This window comes from Oreochromis niloticus, linkage group LG3 (genome assembly GCF_001858045.2).
Source record: "Oreochromis niloticus isolate F11D_XX linkage group LG3, O_niloticus_UMD_NMBU, whole genome shotgun sequence".
Classification (NCBI taxonomy): domain Eukaryota; kingdom Metazoa; phylum Chordata; class Actinopteri; order Cichliformes; family Cichlidae; genus Oreochromis; species Oreochromis niloticus.
This window is the reverse complement of record NC_031967.2, coordinates 5,537,334-5,563,110: the sequence shown is the minus strand read 5'-3', so window position 1 is coordinate 5,563,110 and position 25,777 is coordinate 5,537,334. Positions and strand designations below refer to the sequence as shown.

Genomic DNA, 25,777 nt, shown 5'->3' with positions numbered 1-25,777 from the left:
CAGGTCAGGACTTTGACTAGCCTTTGTTTGCTTAAGCCATTCAGAGGTGGACTTGATTGTGTGTTCTGGATCATTGTCCTGCTGCAGAACCCAATGTGCTTCATCTTGAGGTCAGTAAAGGAAGCCTGGACATGCTCCTTCAGGATGTTCTGGTAAATAGCAGAATTCATGGTTCTGTTTACCTTTAAGTCGAGCCCCAGACCATCACACCACCACCACCAGATTTTACTGTTGGCATGATTCCTTTTCTTAAATGCTGTTTTAGTTCTATTCCAGATGTAATGAGACTCTAACTTTACAAAAAGTTTTTGTCTCGTCAGTCCACAGAATATTTTCTCAAAAGTCTTGCAGATCGTCACGATCGCAAATGTGTGAAATGTGCAAAGAGCCTTTGTGTTCTTTGTGGTCAGCAGCAGTTTTCTCTCCCATGGATGCTATTTTTACACAGTCTCTTTCTTATTGTTGAGTCATGAACACTGACCTTAACCGAGACATGTGAAGCCTGTAATGTTGTTCTGGGTTCTTTTGTGACCTCCTGGATGAGTCGTCAGTGTGATCTTGGAGTAATTTTAGGCCATTCACTTTAGGGAAGATTCACCACTGGTGTATGTTTTCGCCACTTTTTTTCAGTTGTTTTTGTTGTTGTCTAGATATGCAATATTTTCATAAAACATTCTGACAGCTTCCTTTTTTGTACACTTTGTAATACAGATTTAAATCAAATAGATGTTTTTTTTAAAGCCATTTTATCTAAGTACTTTGAGACAAAGCGATCTTCCATTTATCCTTGTAACTCTTTCAAACTTTAATTGCTGTGTCAAACCATTTTAGGGAGGAATTACGACTTTATGTCCTCTTGGGTAAGTCTTTACAAGTTCTGAGGTTTGGGCGGTTTATCCAATTTTATTTGACAGATCGTCTTGAGTGCCATCAGGTAAACTGGAAAACAATTGTGCAATGCCATCTTCAAGGCTCTGCACAGATGTTCATTAGGGTTCAATCTGGGCTTTGGGCTGGGCCACTCATCAACAGTCATAGACTCAAAGCCAGCATCGTCTTTTGCTAATTTGGCTGAATTCATTCTTCCCTGACTTCTGCCCACCCTCCCCCTACCTGTGGCTAAGAAACACACCATAGTGTGATTCTGCTACGTCCCTTACTTCATTGTAGGAAACATATTAACATATGATGACAGTGCATTGTGTTTTCCAGGTATAGTACCACAGTTGAATTTTCTTCCTTCAGGAGCCAGTCTTTATTCCCAGTCACATTATTTCTATTCAGTTCAATTGTATTTATACAGCACCAAATCACAACAACAGTAGCCTTTATTGTAAGGTAGACACTACAATAATACCTACAGAGAAAAACCCAACAATCATATGACCCCCTATGAGAAAGGGGGTTTATTTAAATAAATGCTTAAAAACTTGCTTAGAATGTTCTTCCTTCTATAATCAGCTTTTTGCTCCATCCTAACTTTTCATTCTGAGAAACAAACAATAAATCTAGATAGTCCAAACAGAAAGTCTTCATTTAGTTCAGTTGCATTGTTTCAGTATTTCTTGTAACCTTAGATTAGTGTTGTGTTTTTCACATCAGTCATATTCAAATATTAAGTTGCTAAAATCAATTCCCCTTACAGACTTGCAGCTTGTTTTATTGATATATTTGAACATCAACAAATATTCTCTCACTCCTCTTTCTCTCCAGTTTACTGTAACAGTTTACTTTAATGTAACATATGTATCATTTGAACTTCTGGAAATCAGGTCTGTCTTGTTTTCCAAGTTACAATAGCTAATTATTTTTCCCTAACAAATTCCTAAAAATATGAAATGCTAAAAATTACTGTAGTATTATACACTGACATGAGTCACACCACAAACTCAGCTGCAGTATACAAGTAATGATATTTATTTGCATTTTCAGGGTATGTTTTATTCCTGTCTGACCCTGTCCTTATGAAACATTACTTAGAGTCTCTGATATTTTACTTGTCCTCTGACTTTAACCCTCAGCACTGTAATGACATTGGCAGGAGAGGTAGTGCACCTCTCCTCATTTTAAGTTATTACCTTTTCCTGACCTCCCTCTGAAATCTGCTTTTGCTTTATGACTCAGCAGTGTATCAGGTTACACTTCCTGTCTTATACTATAACAGAGGACCTGTGGGTGGGTATGACTTATCTATAGGGCACCATTCCATAAGTTTATACAATCTGAAGAATTTTCTTAGAACATTTTTTGGATTCAGATGAACTTTTTACTCTTGAATTGGCAATCTAGGCCTGAGTCAGAATACACAGAGGTAAACAGTTCATAATACAATATGTGAAAAGATAAAAAATATGTGACAATATTTGTAAATGTAAATGTTATAAACTACATGAACTATTTCTTTTTCCTTAGCTCTTTCCTTCCTTTTTCACCAAAGACAATAAAACCATTAAAGTTTTTAATGTCTTGCCACCACTGATACACTGATTTTTGACCACTCGAGCCGATATTTGCAGTATTTTCTTCTCTGTTTGGCCTGTTATTATTGGATGTGGCTCTGTGGGTTATGTTAACTTGGATCTTTCCATGCACACACACACACGCACACATGCACTGTATTAAATGCAGATTGTATATGTTGTGTTGTTGGATACATCAGTCAGTTTCTGTATTTATTCATTTTTTTAATCCGGATAAGGAAGATTCACTTATACAATATTTGCACATTTATAAGGTGACTGCTTTGTGTTTTGCTGTCGAGATTTAGTGTGAAATCTGCCAAGGCTGTGTCTTGCGGATTACCTTGTCACTTGGATAGAAAGTTTCTGAAAATGTGGAAAAGTTCAGAACAGAGCTTTCCTTTGATAACAAAAAAAGACAAAAAAAAACACTGCCTATCTTCCCCATGTACTCTTGTTTATGTTTTTCACCAATGCTGTCATTTTCTTTCCTCTCTCTTAACTCATGTCAGATAGCCTTAGGTGAAAAGGACTTTTGCTTTTCTCTTTTGGCTTTTAAAATTTTACTTACGTGTGGCATAGTGCTGGCCACAATAATGGACTTTTAACTAGAGTTACTCATGAGTTTGAAGAAAAAGCTGACAGCAAAACAGAAAGACATTTAAAATCAGCTTGCCCTATTTTATGTACAGTTCAATACAAGGTATACCAAATGTGGTACCGTGCAGTAGCGCTGTTGTCCAAAGCATTGTAAGAGCTCTTAGCCGTTATTACCTAAAAAGCAAAGCAGCCTCACATAACTTTGTTAAGCATTCTGCATCGTAGCACTAGTCCACTCTCCTCTTGCTGTTTTATGACACATTTTATACAGAGTGTACTGGAAATAAATGGACACATTAGCTAATCAAACCACTTTGTGGTTGGAACATTTGCAAGAGTATATCTTTAGTAGCCAGATGTAATTTGACATTTCTCATACTTGCACTGGAAAAACATCCCATTTTGATATTAAAACATACAAAGTAACTATTATCTTACTATAAAGATGATTTTTCCTTTTGCTGTGTTCACAAGAATTCAGTCAACACTGTACTCTTGTTATCACTATGATTATTTTATTCCTTCATACATCAAGATCCCACTCCCCTGTAATAATTCATAATTGCTTTCTTTTATGCATCTTAGTTATTTTAATTTGCGGTGACAGATGGTTTTGTAATCAGGAAAAAAGATAATAAAAACAAAAATTTTGTATTCTAAGAGATTCTCAGTTTTAAACTTTGGTTTTTAATGTGAATAACTGCATCTCGGTGTGGAATGGCAGCCAGAGTGTCCACTGCCTCTGGCCCAGTGTCAACTGGGATGGACTCCCCCGTCTGGGAGTAAAAAAAGTAGTAAAGAAATGCTAGATTTTTTTTATTAATAACATATATTTATTTAGTTTAGCTAAATAAATATACGTTACAGCTTTTTATTTCATCTATTCCTCCAGCCATTCTCTTCCACTTATCCAATTATATACAGAGTTGAAGTTGAATTATATACAGAGAGTGCGTGTGTGTGTGTGTGTGTGTGTTAACATAAAGATTAACAAAGAATAACTCACTGAATGCTGCTCTGTGAACAAACACAAAAAGCATCCTTACTGTGAATTCTGTGTAATACAGTTCGTGCAGTTTATGTTGTACACGTGTCAAGTTTGTGTGGGCACATGCGTCACTCAATGTCTGTATGAATTTTAATTAGACTTTCTGCATGCAAGTGTGACAAAGATTTACAAGCTTAACATCTTGTTGCCATAGATGTTAAGCTTGAACTCCCTCTGTGATAACTTCTTGATGTGCCTCAGCCCTTTATCTCTAATGAGAATGTTGTTCTGGAAATTTTGATAATTGGTTTTGAAACAAAGTCAGCAGTCACAATAGACTGTTTTTTCTCAGGATATGCACAGTTTGATTTCCAAGGCCATATTTCTTATTAACTCACTGAATGTTTGCTGCCAGAATAACGCTGAAAGTCATTCACAAATCATGCAACGTGTTTATTTTGTTTGTTTTGGGGTTTTGTTTTTGTTTGTTCTTCTGTTCGTCCAGATCAAAATAATTATATAAATCTTTTAAGCATACCTGGATTTTGAATTATTTAACATGGAGATAAATTTGTATGTTTGTAACTGTAACTGTGTTTGAACTATGATGTACAGTACCTTGTATACTTATATCAAACCAGCAGTTATGTAGCTTCCTCCATGTGCAGGGAAATAGGAAGATAGAGAGAGAAGAGGCTGTTTTTCATTGCAGGCGTGCTTTTCTCCCCTCGGTAAATTCTTTAGTTAGCTTGGTAAGGATTAGGTCTGAAAAGTCTCTCATTTGCCGCCAAAGCCCTCAGGGATTCATTGGTGAAGACATTCAGCTTCTCTACTGCTTCCCTCTGAATTTAACTTTGCCATTTATTTATTTTTATTGCAGCCCACGTCTGATTTGCGCTCTCTTTTGCATTTTTCGACTGTCTTTATGATACATTTAAACTTTTTTTCAGCTCTTTGTTGCTTGAGGTACTGTACACTGATTTAGAGATATTGGACTGTCAATTTAAACGCAAGTTTACATTTCAGCATTTGATATTTCTTTTAGTTTTGTATCGGGTTTAACGAGAGTTAGTATAAAGAATTGCTCTCTTTATTCTAGATTTTTATCCTAGATCTTATCCTGTAAGCTCCGCCTTTGCACATGGACAAAATATGCCTAGAAAAGATTTGATCTGAAAATTGCTCACATATCCTTGTGAATTACAAGCACTTTCGAAATACTTGGATCCCAGTTGAGTTGAAAGCCTGAGGCTATGTGGGATACACCCTAATGGAAAACAGCTCGGGGATAAAGGTAATGGTTGGTAAAGACTACAGGAAACTCTAAATGGGATAAAAGACACAAGCTCAAAAGAAAGAGATGCATTCCACCAAGTGTCTGACTGAAAGCATTTTTCTTCCCCAAGGCTAAATTTTGAAATGTTTCGACGTGACGCAAAATAAATGTCAGCCACATTAGAATGAAACTTTAAATGGTATGGATAATCACCATTTCCTTTAGCATTACCTCTTAAGGGATCCTTCTTAATTTTGACGAGACATAAGAAGAATATCAAATGTTGGAAAATATTTGATATTGATGTTAATTAGCACTTCTTCTGATGTTAATTAGAAGAAGTGCTGGAGCTTTTTGACTCATATAAGCTATTGTCAACACCAGAGTTAGGACCCAGTAAAGGTAATAAAAACCTAAAGTTTCAACCAGTCCTTGTAATTGCTCGAATACAAAGCTATGGCTTAACTTTGAAACAGTTGAGATTGTATATATTTATATATGCTATTCCAAGTTAATTCAGTTCCAGTGTTGAACTTAGACTGTACACGAATCTTTCTCATGTTTCTAAAAAAAATACAGTTCCTCCTTCCTTCCCTTCTCCCACTGTGTCGGTGGAAGGGAGTTAAAACTTTAAGCAGCTGAGCTTGACAGAGAGAAACTCTTTTTCTCTTTGACAGAGAGAAACAGGGATGACATGACAATGTAGGATGAGGGACTGTTCAGAGATGAGTGGAGGGTAAAGGCAGAGTCATGACCAATGATGGTATAAATGACCTCTACTGTACATCAGAAATCCTTTTACTTCAGCTCAGGAGATAGACAGGAACACGTGAGGATACCTTATGAAAGACAGGATGATGGGCTATGATCAGAGATGAGAGAGAGAGGAAAAGCAGGGTCACGGCCAGTGATTATATAAACAACTGCTACCCTGCTTCAAACGCGGTCCCAGTGCTTAAGCTTGGCAGATGCTCTGTCATTCAAGAAGAGCTTTCAGATCCTTTGTTGGTCTGTTTATGGAAAGTGGCTATTCTTTCTCAATCCAGTGAACTAAACTCAGGTTAATTTAGCAACAGGGATGCATAGGGAGATGTACATGAGCGTTAGTGTTAAGTAGTTGGTATCGCAACCTGTTATGGTAGGTGGCAGCCAAAGGAATGCCATTTCCTTTGAATGCCCCATCTTCATCTTGTCATTGAAGTCTAATACTAGAAGTTGTATAAATGACCTGGGCTTCCATGCTCATGGGTAGTGCAGAAAATAGATTTGTCCTTTGCAGTTGCAAAATTAAGCATATTTTCAGATTCTTGACCTTTTTGGTTTTTATAAATTGTGATAGAAATCCCTGTGAAGATACTGCATGCTGCTTCTGCAACAGCTGTTCATTGCTTCTGCCACCCTCACGAAAAAAGTGCCAGAAAACACACTGAACCACTATGTTGTTGAGTCACATTAAAATATTATCAACCAAGCTACAAGTTAATGCAGCAATGTCACATAAAGGCCCAAGCCCAGAAGCCACAACGGCAGATCAAAATGCCAAGCTCTCCACAGGGATGCTATGCTATGCTTTTTTTTTCTTTTTGGGGTAGCTCCTCTTCTTCTAACTCAAGAATTGCAGTTTTATTTTCTTGTTTTACAGACTGACCTGTTCCGCTGCTGTTTAGTAGAACAGTCTGAGAAGCCATTGGCTGCTTTTCATTGTGTCAGTGTGTTTGCTTATTTTCCTCAGTCACATATGTACGGGAGAACCAAAAGAACAGATGACTCAAATCAGCCAAATAGGAAATCCTTAGTGTTAATCTTAAGTATGTCAGCTACTTATAACATGTGAAGATGCAAGCTGGTAAGATCTACCTGTGAGGTACACCTATGTTTCCTGCTCTAAGCTCCTACAAAAGCCTCCTCTCTCCTCGAGGGGCATTTAAAGTATTAGACAATCCTTGATGATGGAGGAACGTGTGAAATTTCTGGATCACAGGAAGAAAAAAGACATGAGCAAGCATAAATTAGCATAATGAAAAGGACCTACTGTTTTTCATTTCTGAAAGCCACCGATATGAGAGGAACTGTAGGTACAGTGGACTGGTCGAAAATATTTCTGTTGGACATTTCTTGAAAAAATGAATGTGCAGCTGTGAAATTATTGGGGCATCCACAGCCTTCTAAGAAAGTCAGTAGATTAAAGGCTTAACCTTACATTTTCTGGGAAAGAGAGTAATACATTTTGCTGTCAAGTCTCCAAGACTGGATGTCTTTATGTTTTATCCATGTTTGATGAAATTATGGAAAAACACGTGCTTGGAAATATAATATCGACTTCTTTCTGTTCTCTTTCCCTTTTCCGTGCAATCCATGTTCACCCTGAAGCTGAAGAATATGCTGTTGAAGGTAAGACTGATTTTTCTCTCCTAAGGCCCTCTGATGGCTTGTCTTGATGTTCTCATGGATGCTGATTCAGGTTGCTTCTAAATGCTTTATGCCATCCCTCTGTGGAGGGGCATTGTCAGTTTGGACTGCGGTTATAAGTGACCTCCAGGGGCCCTAATGAATTTTTTTCTGCATAAAATACACGTGATGGATGTGCACCTGAACTGTTCCTTATTTTTCTATTATTATTATTTTATCTTGTCTTTCTTCATTTGTTTTCTTTTTTTTTATTATAGTTTATCTCTAGAGAATATGAACATGCTTGTATATGAAATTGTCAAGACAGCTGTTCTAACCTTGAACCAGTCTACCCATTAACAAGTTATTGTTCAAGTTCACATGCCATGACAAGGTGATGACAGGTTGCTGTCTTCACATCCTTTTCTGTCCCCTACAAAGGTGAACAAATCCTGCTGGTTTAGGCCCCAAAGGCACCACATTAGCCCTTGGGCCATGAAGGTGCGAAGCCAGTGCTGAATGTAGAAGACATTATGGATACATCAGTGTCTGCTGATCTTTCTGCAAATTGTTGCCTTCCAGAGGTTCACCCACTGGGTGACTGGATCTGTTTTTCAGTTCAATCAGACACTGAAACTGACATAAACAGGCTTTTTTTGAATATGCATCCAGATATTGGCATCTAGGTATGTGTGTGTGTGTGTGTGTATGTGTGCTTGCATGTATTCTTGTTGCATTTCCTCTGTACTGAGTTTGAGGTGATGGATTACCTATCACAGAGCGTGATCCAGCAGGGGAAATCACTATGACAAACACCCTCTAGCTTCAAGTTTTTTTTAAGCTGAAAAAAGTTATGCTGCAGTTATTTCTCAATCTTTATTCTGAACCCGAGTTGTTTATCTTGTGGCATATTGGAAATATAGAAACTCACATCATAGAGCCACTTCAGTGTTATTAGCTATCGCAGTGGGTTCTGTTTGAAATCTGGTTCTGCATGATATGCACTTGATGTGTGCACTTGTGAACAGCGTGAAGCTGACATTTTCTGTTTGTTCCTATATAATGCCAGCTTCTTGTTTTTCTGTGGGTACGTGTCTATGTATGAGTGAATCTTGTCACCAGGTGATGGGTAAATGTCAGGAGGAAGGTTTCAAACAGCAGTAAATGATGGCAATCCTACATTTCCTATGGAAGCACTGTCAACACATCCTACATCAATCGACAGGCTCATGTAGGATGTGTTGACGGACACACGAGGTTTGATTGAATGTCTTCATATGATATGAATATGTCATTTATGTTTGTATTTGTGTACATGTAACAATGTGATGGAATTTCAGAAGCCTAAATAAGCCCTGGGTAACAAAGCTAAATATTTATCTAGGATATTTAAGGAAGATGCAAAGATTTTTCCACATCTTACCCAGGTTTCTGAATGCTACTACCTGCACCTGAGAAATAACCTGATGTAATAGCAGAACATTTGAAGGAGGAGGAAATCGAGTTTTGCCTTGAGGTTATGAATGAGAGAAATGTAATTGGTAACTTTGATGGCAGAGAGCATGAATATGCTGACCTATTTAAGTATGTAGTAGACAGCTTACAGGACTCTGGGTTCTCTGCACTGTACAAGTCAGGTCAACAACCAGTCAAATTAATTTCAGGTTAACAGTTGATGTCAAATTAACCCTTTCAGCACTGTTAGTTTGGATATGTAAATGTCACAAGTGCTTAAATAATTTGGAGTAACTGGTATACCAGTATTTATCTATACAATCATATGAATAAGCAGATCCTTTTGTCTTTTGCAAACTTCATAACCAGAAAAATCACATTGATGTAAACACTATATGATGGAGAGGGAGATGTAATGGAGGGAAGCTGGGAAAGAGGAGATGCAGAGGGTGCTGAGAGGATGCTGAAGAAAGTGACTGGTTCAAGGGAAGGTTGACTCCTGTGAAGGGACTGTGGGAACTTGTGTTAACTGTCAAAAAGTTAAACAAGCGAAACCTGACTCTCACAGATATGTAGTTCTAAGTTAAAGTGCTGCCTAGTGCACAAAACAAGCAAATAATCTGGAATCATGTAACAGCAATGTAACATGGCCCAGTAAGCATCTGTAGTTTCACTACTCATTTCAAGTATGTGTCTGATATTTCTTTGCACAGTTGGTTAAGCATCCTTTTATTATGTTTGCTTCCAATGATTTGTGATGGAAACATCCTTGTGCAGAGTTCTGAATGTTTTCTGTAGTACTGTGACCCTAATATGAGCCACTCTTTCAGTTTTGAAGAATTTAAAAAGCCTTGGAGTTTAATTTTCACTCATAAATATATCTGGGGTCAGAATACATAGTTTGTTTAGATCGTTGTTAAACTGAGACATTTTAAGTTATAAAAATCTTAATCAATTTGTCCTTCACTTTAATTTAAAAAACAAGGAGCCCGGGGTATTGTGTAGTAACAAGACTGCTTGATAAATTCATTTAAAATAGTCTATAGTCAGAATTTTTTTCTGCTATTTTTAGGGCTTCCCTGTGACTGCACTTGGTATAATTAGTGTTGGTGACCATGTGTTAAAAGGTTGGTTGAGATTGATGATACAAAGAGACATTCAAAGCCCGGTGGGAGGCCAGTATCCCAGGAAAGGTGGTTGGTGGCGCTCGCTCTTACACTGTAGGTCCTCGATTGATGATGTGTCAGCAACACTGACCTGTTTTACTGGAAAAAAAGGACATCAGTGTACTCAGATCCTAGCATGCCCTCCCATAGAGGACTGCATGTATGATATATTGTTTCATTATGTAAGGGCAATTTTAGCTCATCATCTGGTGCAGAGGTTTTCTATAGAAAGTAATAAAGAAATGGAAATAAAGCTAAAGGCTGTGTTTGTCTGTAATTTAGATTATGACATAGAGTTTGTCAGGGGGAAGCCAACATTTTCAAAACGCAACCTACAGTGGGTCTTGTTTGATTCCCTACAACCCAGCCAGAATTCTGGTTCCTACAGATTGGCTATGTTCCCATGAGGCACACAGATTATAATCAGTCAGCTAGATAATACTCTTGATCTCAACTACTTATGATTATAAAGCACACCTGTCCATAGAATCAGTTTCTTCCATTCCAACCTGTTCACCACCATGGATGGGACCAAGTATCTGTCAAACGACGTCAGTGACAAGATTGTAGACCTGCACAAGACTGGACTGGGCTACAAGACCATCAACAAGAAGCTTGGTGTGAAGGTGACTACTTTTGGGAGAAATTCAAAATAAGCACCAGTCACCTTTTGTCTGGTGCTCTATGCAAAATCTTGGCTTACGGGATAAAGATGATTATGAGGTACCTGATGGATCAGCCCAGAACTACATAGGATGAGCTTGTTACTGATCTGAAGGCAGTTGGGAATACAATCACCAAGAATATCATTGGTAACACATTGTAATTTATTCAAATATTGCAGCACCTATAAGATCCCTCCTGCTTATGAGAGACACACGTACAGGCCCGTGTTCAGTTTGTCAGTGAACATGTAAATGATTCACAGAAGGCTTGGAAGAAAGTGCTGTGGAAACCAAAATGAAACTCTTTGGTATTAGCTTCATCTGTCTTGTTTGGAGGAAAAGAAATGAGCATGAGTATGACCCAAAGAACATCATCCCCACAGTTAAGTACCAACATGGAAAGATTATGGTTTGGGGCTGTTTTTCTGCTAAGGTTACAGGACAACTTCACTGCACTGAGAAATTCTTTTTACCAGATCACTGAAGATGGGTCATGGATGGTTCTTCTTGCATGACAGTGACCCAAAACATACTGCCAAGGCAACAAGGGAGAGGCTAATTAAGCACATTAAGATCATGGTGAGGTCTAGACAGTCTCTAGACCTCTGTCCTATAGAAAATGTGTAGAGGGAGCAGATTTTTTGTGTCACAAAGTGTCATCCATTTAACATGAACATAGCTGAGAGACAAAATAGCTCATCTACAAATGGACAGCAGCAGATCAAATCTATAGTTGACCTCTACATATGACCTCAGACACAGCGCTTTCTTTTCAATGCTGATATTAGACAATCTGATCATGAAAAATGATCATTTCTCCCCAGGTCATGCGGCCCTTCAACTTAATCTCACCCCTGGGGAAGAGGAATAACTACTTTTCCTCAACATAATGAATGGTTTGACGTTGGCTGGAGATACAGGATTACAGATTTAAGTTGTCCCTGTAGTTATAGGAGATTACTTTGGATCATCCAAACCAGATTATGGATTTTGTTCTTGTTTGCTCAAGAGAAATAAAACTAAATAATAGAAGAAAAACTTCTCTAAAATTGTGTGTGTGTGTGTGTGTGTGTGTGTGTGTGTGTGTGTGTGTGTGTGTGTGTGTGTGTGCGCGCGTATCCCAGGGGCAACAGGAGAAAACACAAAGTGAAGCAAATATTACATGCACCGATGTCATTGTGGTATTAACCTAGATTCATTTTATTCTCTGGAACAAATAGCATTTTTTGTACATAATTTATATTCAAATTCCAGTTAGTAATGTTATGCCAAGTATGACTGGCTAACTGCCTGACTACTTTTGCTAGTGCCTTATTTAAGAAACCCACAAAAAGTCACACGCCAAACCTTGTGATTTTTATCACTCAATCCAAGTTGAGTTTTACTTAAATTAAGGTCAGTACAGTAGCATTAATAAACTCTTGCCTATTTCCTTTTGATTTGTTTCAACTTAATTTCACAGTATATTGTCTGCGTGGTTGTCCATGCCCCAGTTGCAGTGCTTGTGCACACTGCAGTTTGAGTTGGAAATTATGTATCAGAATTTCAGGAGCGGGACCACGCCTCCAAACACGCTCCTTCCGATTGTCATCTATATAGGTTCCCCCAGTTCTGCAAGCTGTTCATTCTCGTTTACGTGCCCCACCCTCCCTCCCTCCTTGTTTTCAATTCTTTAACTTCTTCACTTCTATTTAGTGCATGGGGATCTGCCAGACCCGGGAACCGTCGCCAGTCGCCTTCGAGGCCTTCCCCAAACCGCAGCTCAATTCATATCCAAGCACTTTCACCTTTACCTACTAAAACGCTGTCAAACCTAAAATAAGGACGTGGGCCCAGCTAGTGAAATATAAATTGGGACACGGCAAAACAGCAGGATTGCAGTATCTGCAGATGTACACAGATATCTTCATACTTATCTTCATTCAGTGGTTAAACAAGGCTGTTGACTTTGGAAGAATGCTAGCTAGCTTATTCCTCATAATCAATCAAAAAGAAGAGACAGAAAATAAACAAACCCAGACCCACAAAGTCAGAGTGGAAGATGACCAGTGACAGTGAGGATGAAATGCAACTAAATGGTGTATGTCTGCTGTTGAGAAATTGCTTGGAAGCTTTAAGACAGTGGGATGCCTTGATGTTCCCTCTGCCTGCCCAGCCTCTGCCAGATGTTGCAGTAAGATTAAGCCTTCTCAGGTCCTGGAGGAGACAGAGTCCAGCCATGCCTGTTCTCAAGACACATTAATTTCACCCCACACACAGCTGCCTTTTTCCCCTCACTTTCTATTTTGCGCTTTGTGATAACAAAGTCTAAAGCAGTGGAGTGGGCATCCCCTTGTGAACAACTCCAGATGCTTCAGTGTCAGCATGCATTGCTTTAGGCAGTACTGTTTGCCAAGATAGAGAGAAATGGATTGGACAATGCATGGCCTGCTGCGCTGGTGCTGCACTGTGTTTATGCGTATTCATGTGTGTTGGTGAGGAGAAGAATTTTACATGTTCCAGATTTTTCTCCTCTGCTTGAGATTATTTTGCTTCCCAGTCTTGTACAGAAATGTGAAACATTTACAGAACGGCTCAAATGATGATTTTTCTGTGGTGTCAAGATGTTCTGTAACTCATCAATTCAGTACCTGACCATATGGTGATCGTCAAAATGCCCAAAATGTGAACTAACTGCCATCTTTTCTTAATTTAATTTGGATTTAACTTATATAGCATCATATAGCATCTGTGTTCTTTTGAAACCTCTTAATGATTGTAATCATCATAAGAGGTCATAGAAATTAAAAGTCAATCATTTAAAGTCAAATGCTTCACGAGAACTGCACTGGTTGGAATCTGCAGCACACTGGGGAAGCCATTAAGAGATTAAGATGGGTAATACAATAAAACATAAGCACCCTAGTTATTTCTGTATGTAGAGGTACTTCAAAGCATGCATTTATCCTGTGTGTCTGCTTGTGTATGTAGACTGGAATATATGCAGAAGCTGACACATTCTTATTTTCCGCCTGACACTGTTGTCACTTTTGTAAACAGATTGTTCCACAGCTGAAGTCAAAAGTCACTGCCTCATATATATTTTTTTCATTCTCTCTACACAAAACTTATTATTTCCAAGGTGTTAGAACATTCCTGTTGTACCTGTATCCCTTTCTGAATTCAATTAGGCCATGAAATGCCACAGACTGCAAAGCTACGAGTCCGTGCTGAGCAGGTGACACAGTGAGAGATTGCATTTTAGCAGAGCCCGGTGAAAAAGTCCATCTCCCACCCTTCCCCCCAGTTGACAGAGAGTGCTATGAAAATAAAAGCACTTTAACTTCCATCTGGCTACTAAACCAAAATGGTGAGAAAATTGGTAACTGCCACATTTTTCTCCTTTCTCACAGGGGCGTGCCAGCCCCTTTTTTATGTGAAAATGTATTTCCTCCAGCACAGACTTAGCAGTACTTCTGCATGTGTATGAGATAATGTACTTGTATACTGTATATTATCTGACTTATACAGGTGTTTTTCCAACACCAGGACATGACTTAAGGTCTTAGGCAAATTTGTATCCCAGCCTACTGGAAACAACAAAGCAACCAGGTCCTTACTGTAACACTAATGCATTTGCTGTGTGAAAGTTCAGATGTATTGTTTGGGGGATCCACCTTGTATTTTGTTGTTTAACATTAATTTAATAGGCCCTGCGATAAATAGATGTTGGAGGAATGAGGGCACAGCGGAGGAAAATGTCTTGTGAAGTCAGGATCAATATGCTGGTGAAATGAATGAGAGTGACCAATAAATGAAGGGAAATGGGGAATAGAGACATTTTCTCCTCATCCCGCTCTCACTTTTATAATGAGAAAATAGTAATGCTTGAGTGGGCTTTGCTTTCGAAAACCTCCTTCTACTTGAATATGAAGCAATTTTCCTCTTTTGTGTTTATCCCTTTCTCATCTTCTGTTTTTCTTTTCTTATCTTCTCCCTTTGTAGGCTCTGCAGTACAGTGCAAAAGTCTTAAGTTGCCCATCATTCCTTTATATGCTTTGCCTCCAGACAGACTTCCTTGTCATTGTTTTTTTGTTTGTTTGTTTGTTTATTTGTTTTGTTTTTTGTGGTCTTAAGCAATTTTCTTTGGACATGGACTACTTTTTCACTCATTTTCAATCGAATCCTTATAACTGATTTTTTTTTCAGAAGAATATATAATTTATTTGGTTGTCTGTATAAAAAAGGCACAATAAGTCAACACACAACACTGGATGAACCAGTGTCGTGTCTAACAGACAACTTAGCAAAGAACCTATTTTTAATTGTAGCTTTGGGTAGATATCTAGAGTAAATGACCAGTATCTGAAATTGTCTGTGAAGGTTCTCAGTCATCCAGGTCATTGTAGTCTAAGGAGCTTGGAAAGAAAAGCATCTGGACTTCTTTAAGTTGCTTGAAGATGTTTCACCTCTCATCTGAGAAGCTTCTTCAGTTCTAAGGTCAAATGGTGGCGAGTCCTAGATTTAAGCCCTATGAGAGTGTCCCCCCAAGAGGGACATGGACCCCCTCTCCACCATTTGACCTTGCAACTGAAGAAGCTTCTCAGATGAGAGGTGAAACGTCTTCAAGCAACTTAAAGAAGAGAGGGGCTTTTCTTTCCAAGCTCCTTAGACTATCTGAAAGGTATGTTCCTAAGAAGTAGGAAACGTGAGGGATTCAATGAAGTCTGAGATGGTCTCAGTGGAAGCTCAAATTACACAAGATCAGTCACAATAGATATTGTGGAGTGGTGAATCCAAATTTCCTTCAACATTATTGAAATAGTTTGGGCCCATCTTGACAAAGAATTGAACAAAAGGCAACCAAAGACCAAACGAGAGCTCTGGAGTAGCCTGGAGAACTTTACTTGAAGGCTATTTAAAGAACAGCAGCTTGCCTTAGAGATTCAGGCAGTGTTGAAGATTACAGTGAACATACGAACTTTCCAGCTCATTAGGACTGTGCAAACTGTAAATGTAAGTATATTACTATGTATGTTTACATGGGTGGCTCAGGACTTCTGCAGAGTACTGTTCTTTTTTTCCTTGACTCAAACTGACCTTGGACATTATCATGGTTTTAAGGTATAACACTAACAAAGAATATTTTAGCAAAGAGCTTTTATTGCAAAATGCTAGTCTTGACTAAAGCAGCTGGTAGAACAGGTCAAGGACAGTCACTAGTGGTAAAGGACTACCCATAGCTGTAAATGTTTCAATTACAGCTATGGGGTTTGTCTTGTTGCTGGCTTTAATATCCCTCAGTTAGCCAGTCAATGCTAAAAATGTTTGGCAGTCCAGTTTAAACTCAAGGAGCTTTTAAAGGATTGTGCAAGATGTTACTGTGCCAAGCAGCAAAGAATTAAGACTGTCATGATGACTTAAGTAAGACAGACTGGAAAATAGTGTCAGAGATTAGATATTGACTGCTTTAAGAGCCTGACTGGAGACTCTGTGTGAGTATTTGACTGACAGACAAGATACAAGCATGTGTGGAGTTCTTGTTATTTTTCATATTGCTGGATTATATGTTTCAATTATTGACGGAAAAGGCTTCACTGGTTCAGTGGAATCTCAGGAAAAGTTTTTTTCAACAGTGTGAGCGTATAACTGTCAAACCTTCAGAAAGTCTTCTTATACTTGGCCCATTATAGCTGCTGTGTCTTCACAGAAAACCTGGTTTATTAAATCTGCTACACATCGCACTCAATCAAAGGCCACTCGATGGCTTTTTGATCGACTTTTAGGTTAAGAATTAAAGTGGGATGAATTGTTGATCTTTTCTTTTTTGTGTTTTTTTATGTATAGTCTTGTTTCTTGATTCTCAACATTGTTGTCCCAGTGACATCTTATTTCATCACTTATACGACACAGACAAGGCAACAGAATAAAAGTGGCTATTCATCTTCAGTACTTGTACTCATGTTTTAATTCATACAGCTTTTAAACAAAAGCTTATGAATATATAAATATATTATTCTCACTGTTGAAATTCACTATTAGTGGGATCAAAGTGGACATGACAGCCATCATGACACTGAGAAACCAACTAAGGAAGTTCATTCCATTTGTGTTTGAAATTTGTCAGCTACACTTTAGTTTTTTTGTTCTTTTTTTGTCAACAGTAGTTGTAGTTGCTGTATAGCATAGCAATTTACACATTTGCCTAACAAGTCCAATCCCAGGAGGGGGCACAAATCCCTGTGGTGTTCAAACATGCGGAGATACCTGCTGTGGCGACCCGTTGTGAACAAGGGAGTCACTGAATGTAGCTTTTAATTATAGGACATTTCTGCTACTCTAGGCACCTCATGATTGCTTCTGAAAAAATGTTCATCCTGAATTCAAAGCCAAATTTTAACTAAACACATTTTTTAAACTATCACATTCTGGCCCGTGCTATGTTTAGCATACATACATGTCTTCCATAAGTTCAAATTGAATAGGTTTGCAAAATCACACCAGTTTTTTGTTTTTTTTTTCTGTGGCGCTGTAAACCAGTAAGAACTTGAGTATGCATTTTAAAGGTTCAGAACAGGAGTGACTTTATGAAAACAAAAACCAAAGAATTTCAGTATCTTTCACTGTACTGGTTTATCTTAACTCAGACTTCTTATATAAAGTCTTACTTCTTGTGGCCTCCTTTGCACAGTTACAGACTAGTTTATGATAAACTAAACAGACATCTTAGAGATAAATAAATTGTTGATCTGTCCCTTTTATAATATCCCTGCAGACAGGGCTTCCTTTTTTTTCTCTCAGCTGTCAGTGTGGCCTAACCAGTATGATGAGTTGTTATCAGAAACGCCACAAATTTGCTCAGCAGCTGCCACAAAGCCTCGCTCCCTACAGCTCTTATTTATTTATCTGTCGCCTCTTCAGTTCTCCGAGGGCCATAGAGGAGGAATTTTAATGCCACAGACCATCAGTGCTAAGGCCTGGGCGGCTTGATTTCTCATGTGATCACTTGGAAGAAGAGAAGTAGAAATGAAGGGTGTAAAGGGAGGACAGAGGTTACAGGGGGGTGAGGGGCAAGGAGCAAAGAGGAGGAAATATATAGGCTGGGATGTGAAAAAAATGGAGATGACTGAGAAGAAAAGGGGTTGAGGGGAAGAGTTGAAGTGTCAAACCAGCAGGCTGTTTTAGTGGAAAGAGACATGGCCTAGATACTTCACTAGGATTCACTGTTAATGACTGGTTCAGTGAGGCCATGGTTTCATTTTGTCTCTATAGCCACTGTCATACACAAAATCTTTTAATATAGTATGTGGCCATGTAGGTCTGTGTGTGCATGACTGGCTTTAAGGAGGGGAGGTCCTGCTTTTATTTGTGTTAATACTTTATTAAGATCAATATTTTAATAATTTTGTTGTCCTGAATTTGTTGGTTCTTCTTAACAGTAACAATATCATCAGGTTTTAGTCCATGCTGTGTGTTCTTGGGGGAACCAATAGTTACTATGCAATGACAATGACATTTTTTTGGCAGACCGTATGCATAATTAATTCTGAAAGGTAAAGAAATTATATCTCGAGCCATGACACCAACACAAGGAATGTTCCTCAGTATTTCACTTGAAAGTCACTGCTGTGTCTTGCCAGTGGTAGGAAGACATCCCCCTTCTACACCCTCTATTGTAATTGTCGCTGTTGTAGTCTTAACATTGGTCTCAAAAGCCTCAATTTGCCACAGTCTCTCAGTCTAATTGGTCAATCTAACATATACATTATGCCAGAAATTGTTTTGTGTGTTTAAGACTGGTTAAACCTGAAGAACCCTGTTTTCTTCTTTTTAACCGACTGTTAATCTGTATATGTATTTTTCCTATTTAAAATTCAGATCATGCTTTCTTGTGTAAACAAGTCCAGCAGTTTTATTTTCAGGATCGTTTGAGTCATCAGTCCTGGAAAATGAAAATGGAGAAAACAAGTTATACCAATCCGTGGTACCACAGATGGTCAGTAAGCTCGGGCTCCAGATTGGGCCTTCAAATCAGCAGTTTGATTTCTGTAGAAAGGTTGTACCAGGAAACTGAAAGACAGGCGAGTGTTTGCTTTCATGGCTTGACAATCCCATATAAATGGATCCAGTCCATTCCCCAGAATCTCTTCCTTTTGGTGACTTGAGACAGACGTGCACACATCGCTCAGACCTGCACAGAATTTGAACGAAAGCCATATTACTCAGTAATAGATTGCTAGTTTGTGTTTGTGCGTGTGTCAGTGAGTGTGTGAGTGAAAGACAGTGTTTGTGCAAGTACAGGGCCCAGATTAAGCTGTCACACAGGCTGCGAGTGGTCCCAGACAGGCTGATCAATGTGGGGCCAGCTTGCAGATAATAAAGTGGTTAGGTCTCCCCTGATGCCTTTAATTGAACAAGTGTCGCTGGCCTGGCCCATCTGGACAGAAAGTATCCTGGGAATTGGGTGTGTTTTTGTGTGCGCTGTGCTTTCAGTGGCTGGTAAAGAAAAGTTACTTTGGAGCTATGTGATATTGTGAGATGTGCCACATATTTGGACAGTATTAGTCTCACATGCTTCTTCTTAATATAACTAGGTGCCACTAAATATTATGTAATTTTTGCTTAATTAATCATGGAGGTTTCTTTTCCACACTTTGTTCTTTGTTCAGTAATCTCACTTCGACATAGAGAGGGGGTCTCATTATGTATTTTTCACCTAAGTTTTATCCAGTGTTAGCCTTTGATGGTGTGTGTGTGTTGCAAGAGTTTATGCCCATGCCATATCTCTGACTCTCAGGACCAGTGTAGGTGGATTGTACTGCTGGCTGTTTAAATTGAGTCCAGCTGCTGCCTCTTCAATTGGAAGTGCTATTCCTCTTCTGTAAGAGACTCAACTTCGAGCTTAAGGAAGTCTCTAAATGTGCTGTGGCCTTAGTTCCTTAAGATATAAAAATAGAGCACTAGAGAAAATGCGTAAAAGAACATTTATTTCCATCCTGGAGGACCAAAGGCATAACCATAAACCTCCTGAGGGTGTTCCTTCTGCTTGTAGGGAGATTTCACTACAATCATGCAATTCTTTTATGTGTGTGTGTGTGTGTGTGTGTGTGTGTGTGTGTGTGTGTGTTTTACCATTTAATTCTTTACCTCTGTCAAAGGTCCTGTTCTACAATTTGGCGGCACTAGAGAGTGCAAGCTGAAAAATTCAGTGCCTTGAGCGAGTGGCCTAGTTGGATAAGATAAGGTCAGGACTTCACTCCTGATCTAGAGGATACAGAGCAGTTCCCATCTGGACACTGACAACAGCAGCCTTCCTCTTCTTTCTAAGCTAAGTCAATGAAGAGACCTTCTACCTGTCTTGTTCGCTGTTTCTCTTTTCTGTCAGCCAGGGCCCCTATACACTATTCATAAACTTGGGCAGAGGGTTGTCTGACCTTTTTGCTGAAATGTTAGGGCAAATTAGTTGTCAGAGCAATGGACGTGGCAGCCATGCTAAGCCCAAGCTCTAGTCCCATAGAACTCCACCTCCCTACTTTATTCTGCCTTTTCACTGGATACCAACACTTTGTACTTCTGTGCCACCAGTCCCACCACTAACATCTTCATGGAAAAGGTTTTGTTTCTCTTACCAGGCTTCTGATTGCGGACTAAGATGGGCAGACGTTAGGCTAACAGTTCAGCATGTATTCTGTATTCCCAGAAACTTTGAATAGTTCAGTCAAATACATAGTGATACACAGACTTGCATTTCCCCACTCTCACAAAAATGTCATTCAAAAGCTTATCAAATGCAATCCAAAAATGCAGCTATATGGTCCACTTGTGCTGAAAGCTTCCTCCCAGGTAAGCTGCAGGTCAGTCCTTTCAATCCAAAATGAATTTGAAAAGTTCTCTACAGGACTCCGCAGCGTAGCCTTTGTAAATCGCTTCTCTAATTCAGTCTATACATCACAAATCCTTGAATTACTATCACCCACTTTTCTCCTGAATATAGATCAGCTTATAATGAGCCCAAATGCAAGCAGCACCCTTTTAAAGCGGCGTAAACACCAAGCTTGCTGAGCTGCTGGCCCCTGAGTCTACGCATATTCATTACCTTACGTAATGGCTTTTTAAAATAAACACCACTGCATTCAACAAGCATTAGTTATTCCTGCATAGTAATTAGCTACCCAGGACGGGTTTTAGTATCTTAGTGCTAGTGCACTTTTTCACAAAAGTAAACGTGAGTGTAACCTTGTTCTTTAATCAAGAGCAAACACATTTATACTTATTTATACTACTTAGATTTGTACGGTCTCATACTCTTTTATATTTTTATGCTTCTGGATATAATTTCCTTGAGAAAACTTTATAAACCCGGCATTGGTGTCACCCTGTCACCTTTTTCTTTAGCCACAGAAATTTATCAGGCCAGATAAAGGAGAGTTTTCCTTTCATGCTTAGTCTTGATCAAAAGTACTTCTCGTTTCCTGTATTCACTTTTACTTGCCAGTTTGCCCTCTGGCTGAACTTGATCTTATCTTGTGGTTTAGTGCTAAAACTGATCCTCTTTCCCAGTAGGCCCCTTGCCTTTACTTTCTGACCTTAGCCTGACACTGATCCTGCCTTTTGAAGACAAGTGAAGATCAAGTGCGAATCAAGGGGTTAGTCACTCCAGTGATCCACTTTTTTTCCATCCCTGTCTGTGGTTTGTTTGTCTGTTCTCTATGGGTTGATGAGGCCTGAATGCTAAAAGTGTGCAGTAATTGGTGTGCGCCTGTTTGGAGCCTGCCCCAGCTCAACGTTGAGAGGAAATCTATGGCTGGGTAATAAACATATTGCTAAGTAAGGGGACTGCAGACCCGTGAGTGTCATTGCACCCAGCATCGTGTACACAAGATGACAGTGATGTATGCAAACTAATGCATGGAGTGCTGTCATGTGAGGTCAGCTTATTCCACTGGCATGGTAACAGACTTATTACATGTGCAAAAACATTTTTTCCCTTGTTCTTATTTTTACATTTCATATTTGCCAATTCGACCATGGACCATCTTAACCCAATGCCAACGCTCTCACGAACAATGTATTCCAGTGTACCGTGTCCAGATCTACCTTAGAGTTGCTAAGCTTGAAGGTAGTCATCACTTCTCACCTTCACATAGGCAGGGAGAAGCAGGGAGTGCCGAGCGGCTATAGTCACCACATCACATCCCGCCTGCCCTTGCTTTTTACCGAAGGCCATGATTAAGTGCCGTGATGGAAAGCATCAACATCCATTTCATCCATATTTGATGAGTGAATGTCTCTCTCCCATTACACACAACAGGGGGAAGCTGTAATCAATGTTCACACACACTGTGAATAATTATTTACCCAGATAATGGCTATGTTTATGTAAGCACAGAAAAGGGTTGATTTTTATTTCCGAACAGGTTTTTTTTTTTTGATAAAGAGAACTCTGATTAGGTAATAGCATGACTGATTTCCTGTCGTTCGTATTATTTGCTTTGTTTCGTTTGTCTCTCGATCTGTCAACTAATGTTATTACCCCTTTGGCAGAAAAACCTTTGTCATCTCCAGGACAACAGAACCACAATAAATGAAGAGCCCTGTCTGCTGTCATTTTACCATAATAATACTAATAATAATAATATTGCATACTAACTGAATGTCTATTATTCACATATATAGGACTCGACAGATGTGTACATTATGGCTGCACTGAACAGTATTACATTCAGTTTCAGAGTCACCCTGTAAGCGTTTTTATGAGCTAGACCCCATTCCTGCAGGGTAGCACCACATTAAAGGGAATGTGAATCCACAAATGAGGTCAGCAGAAAGGGCTGTTGTATTAAGGGGCAGAAGACTCATACTGTCTCACTGCTACCTATTACTAATAACATGCAGAGATTAGCATATAGATACTGAGGTTCATTTTTAAATATTATATCAGGACAGGGTCATGGTAATAGTGTAACATATACCCTTTTGCAAGGTTATTAGGTACACCTAGCTAAAATATATGCAGCCCACAGTTTTGTAGTAATTCCTATCTTCATGAAGGTTAAACTGTTCAGTTTGTCTTAAAGCCATGCTAGAAACTTGCTGCTTTATCTGTGGAGTCAGTCTGTATGGGTGTAGTTTGTGATTATGCCAAGTGGTGTTGCATTATCCAGAGTGGCTTTAGTGGTGTTTAGCCTAGACTAAATCTGTTTGTTCAAGTGATGGCCTGTATGTATAAAGTGTGACAGTTTTCTTTTTTTTAACCTGAAAGCCTGTTAGGAGTGGAGCCCTTTTATAAACTGAGCAGTGTCTGTCATATTTCAGGCCTGGGTGTGCATCAGAAGTTGGTGAAGGTGGTCTCCGCCTATGCAGCTACCTTTGGAAAAATCTGGAAACTATTCAAATGGTCGTCAAATCACACCTTTCCATTGATAAATACTGAGGCGTCAAAACTGGCCATTAAGAGCACTGGTGAGGTCGACAAATTCCTTTATGGAGGGAAGTCTTAATATTAAGGTTGTGCTAGTCACGTTTACACCTTTTGTAAAGAGACAGAAAGGGCATCCGTCTTTTGGTACTTACTCTGCACTCTTTAGTAGACACTATGACAGTACTGACTGATGCAGGTCCTACAGTACTAACTTATAACAAGCAGACATACTCCCACTTTTTCTTCAGGCCCACAACTCGCCCTCCTGTTTTCATTTTCAGCAGCGAGGCTGCTATTGTTTGGTGGCAATTTCACAATTTTCACCACCAAACAAAAGGTTCTCCAACAGCATGCCAAAATTCCTGCGTATGAGATTCATGTTGTTAGAATCATACTTCAGGGACATAATTTAGCTTATTTTTCCAACCCTCATGCTGAGTTTTAGCTCGGGGATGGGAACAGTATCAGCAAAGTTAACATGTCAACTTTTTGATTTCATTTGAAATTCTTTAAAATTATATTATTCAAGTGCAGTGACTTCAAACCCTTCATTAAAAATTACTACATATTGGAAATAAAAAACACAGTATGGACATTATTTATGTCGTATGGGGGGGAAAAAAGAGCCTCTGAAATGCTGGCACATTTTTTTGACACATAACCTCTGTTTTGCTACCAAGAGACAGGCAAAATAAGAGTTAGAGATTTATTTCTCAGGCTCTCATATTTAAAAACAATTTTTTTACCGTCTTAGTTGGTTTGACCCCTTCATGGCATCATGGCCTCTTAAGTAATCGTGTGGACGGAATGCCTACAAGTCCCTGTTTTTCTCGACTGAAGCTATAATTCACCAAATTCTTACTGATTTTTGTTCTCTGTAGCATTGATCCCGGATTTTAAAAGGAGCAGCATACAGCTCTTTGTACTACACTTAAAAGTGCTGTGCCATTTTCTTGTCCTTGCTCTTTGCTTTCTATCCATTTCTTTTGACTCGGGGTAATCTCTGTAATGTGCAATGAAAGAACTATAGTGACAATATTTCAATGCTTACTGCTCCTCTTAATTCATATCTTGGTAGTATTTTTCTCTTAGCTTTTATATTCAAAATCACATTTACTGCTTTAAGGTAAAGACAACTGTTGACTCTTAGCAGAGCAGGAATAAGAGGGCAGCTCTCAGTATTTGTCTATGTGTATCAGACCATCACAATAACCATTAGTTTGATATAAGCGATTCCAAAGAACCCAAGTTATCCATTTTATCTGATATTTACAGGCAAAACAATATTTAATGGGAAACGGGGGACAGCTAAAAGGCCATAACTTGTTATTTATGTTCCTTTGTAATTATTGTCATTATTTGACACGCCCACACATGTCCTGTTTGTTATGTTTTCTGTAATAAATTGGTTGATTATACCTAAATTCTTACTTTGTGAACAAGTAATCTATCTGAAAGTTAAAGGTGCATTATTTACAAAGTATGTGTAATATATGTGACTTTTCTCAGATGAAAGAAACTTATGCTGCAAGTTAGTATATTATCTCAGTTGATGCTCTTCATACAAAACAGACTGATGAGCAGTTTTCACTGAGGCAGTTCTCATTTACAGCATAACATTGTTACTCCATAAATGAAAACTATGCATGTGAGTGAAGTACTTTGCTCATACTCGTTCTCTTTCTATCACGGGTGTTCAATCGCGGCTGAAACAATGAGGTAAATAAGTAACATCATATTGTATGTCATATTGTTCGCTGGACCCTGATCAGCTTGTGTACGGCTGCTGTTGACAAAATGCACAGTGAGTCGATTTGCTTCGGTGCAGGTTCACACTGTGACTGACAGACCAAAGAGCTCTGAGCTGCCCCATTAAATCTGAAGCTGCTTTTAGATGACCTGAGCTGCTGTAGCCTCACAAGGAAAGTTCCTCTTTTGTATATTTTTTGCAAGACTTTCTATGAGGGGGTGCTATGATATCCGGGCACCGTAATTTCTAGGGAGTATTTATTAAAGAGAAAATAAATGACATTTTTTTTATTTGCAGACTTTGTTATTTTCCAATATTAAGGTGAGAAACATGCAAAAACCTGTGAGATCAAAACTGTATTAAGTACATGAATAAAGTTATGAATACTATATCTACAGCAAGTGATGTGACAAATTAAATGATGTAGCTTTTAAAGTATTTTTATTATTTATATAAATTTGAAAAGTAAATCAGTTGCACTGAAAACGTAAACGTTCCCTTACATTCAAAATTGTCAAGATGAACTGAAGAAATGTGGATGGCAAGAGATTTGATATCAACGTTTGTTTGCTATAAGACAGAAAGCAGCTGGAAGAGCAGTTTTTATTGGACAACTATATTGACTATATT

At 38.7% G+C, this 25,777-nt stretch overlaps 1 protein-coding gene across 1 annotated transcript in view; it reads left to right on the top strand.

Moving 5' to 3' along the window:
* Positions 1-25,777, top strand: part of nrxn2b (neurexin 2b) — a 643,742-nt gene that overhangs the window by 106,010 nt on the left and 511,955 nt on the right. Inside the window, 1 exon segment of the mRNA XM_025905407.1 lies at positions 7,694-7,714. Within this exon segment, the coding sequence (XP_025761192.1) occupies positions 7,694-7,714 (21 nt within the window).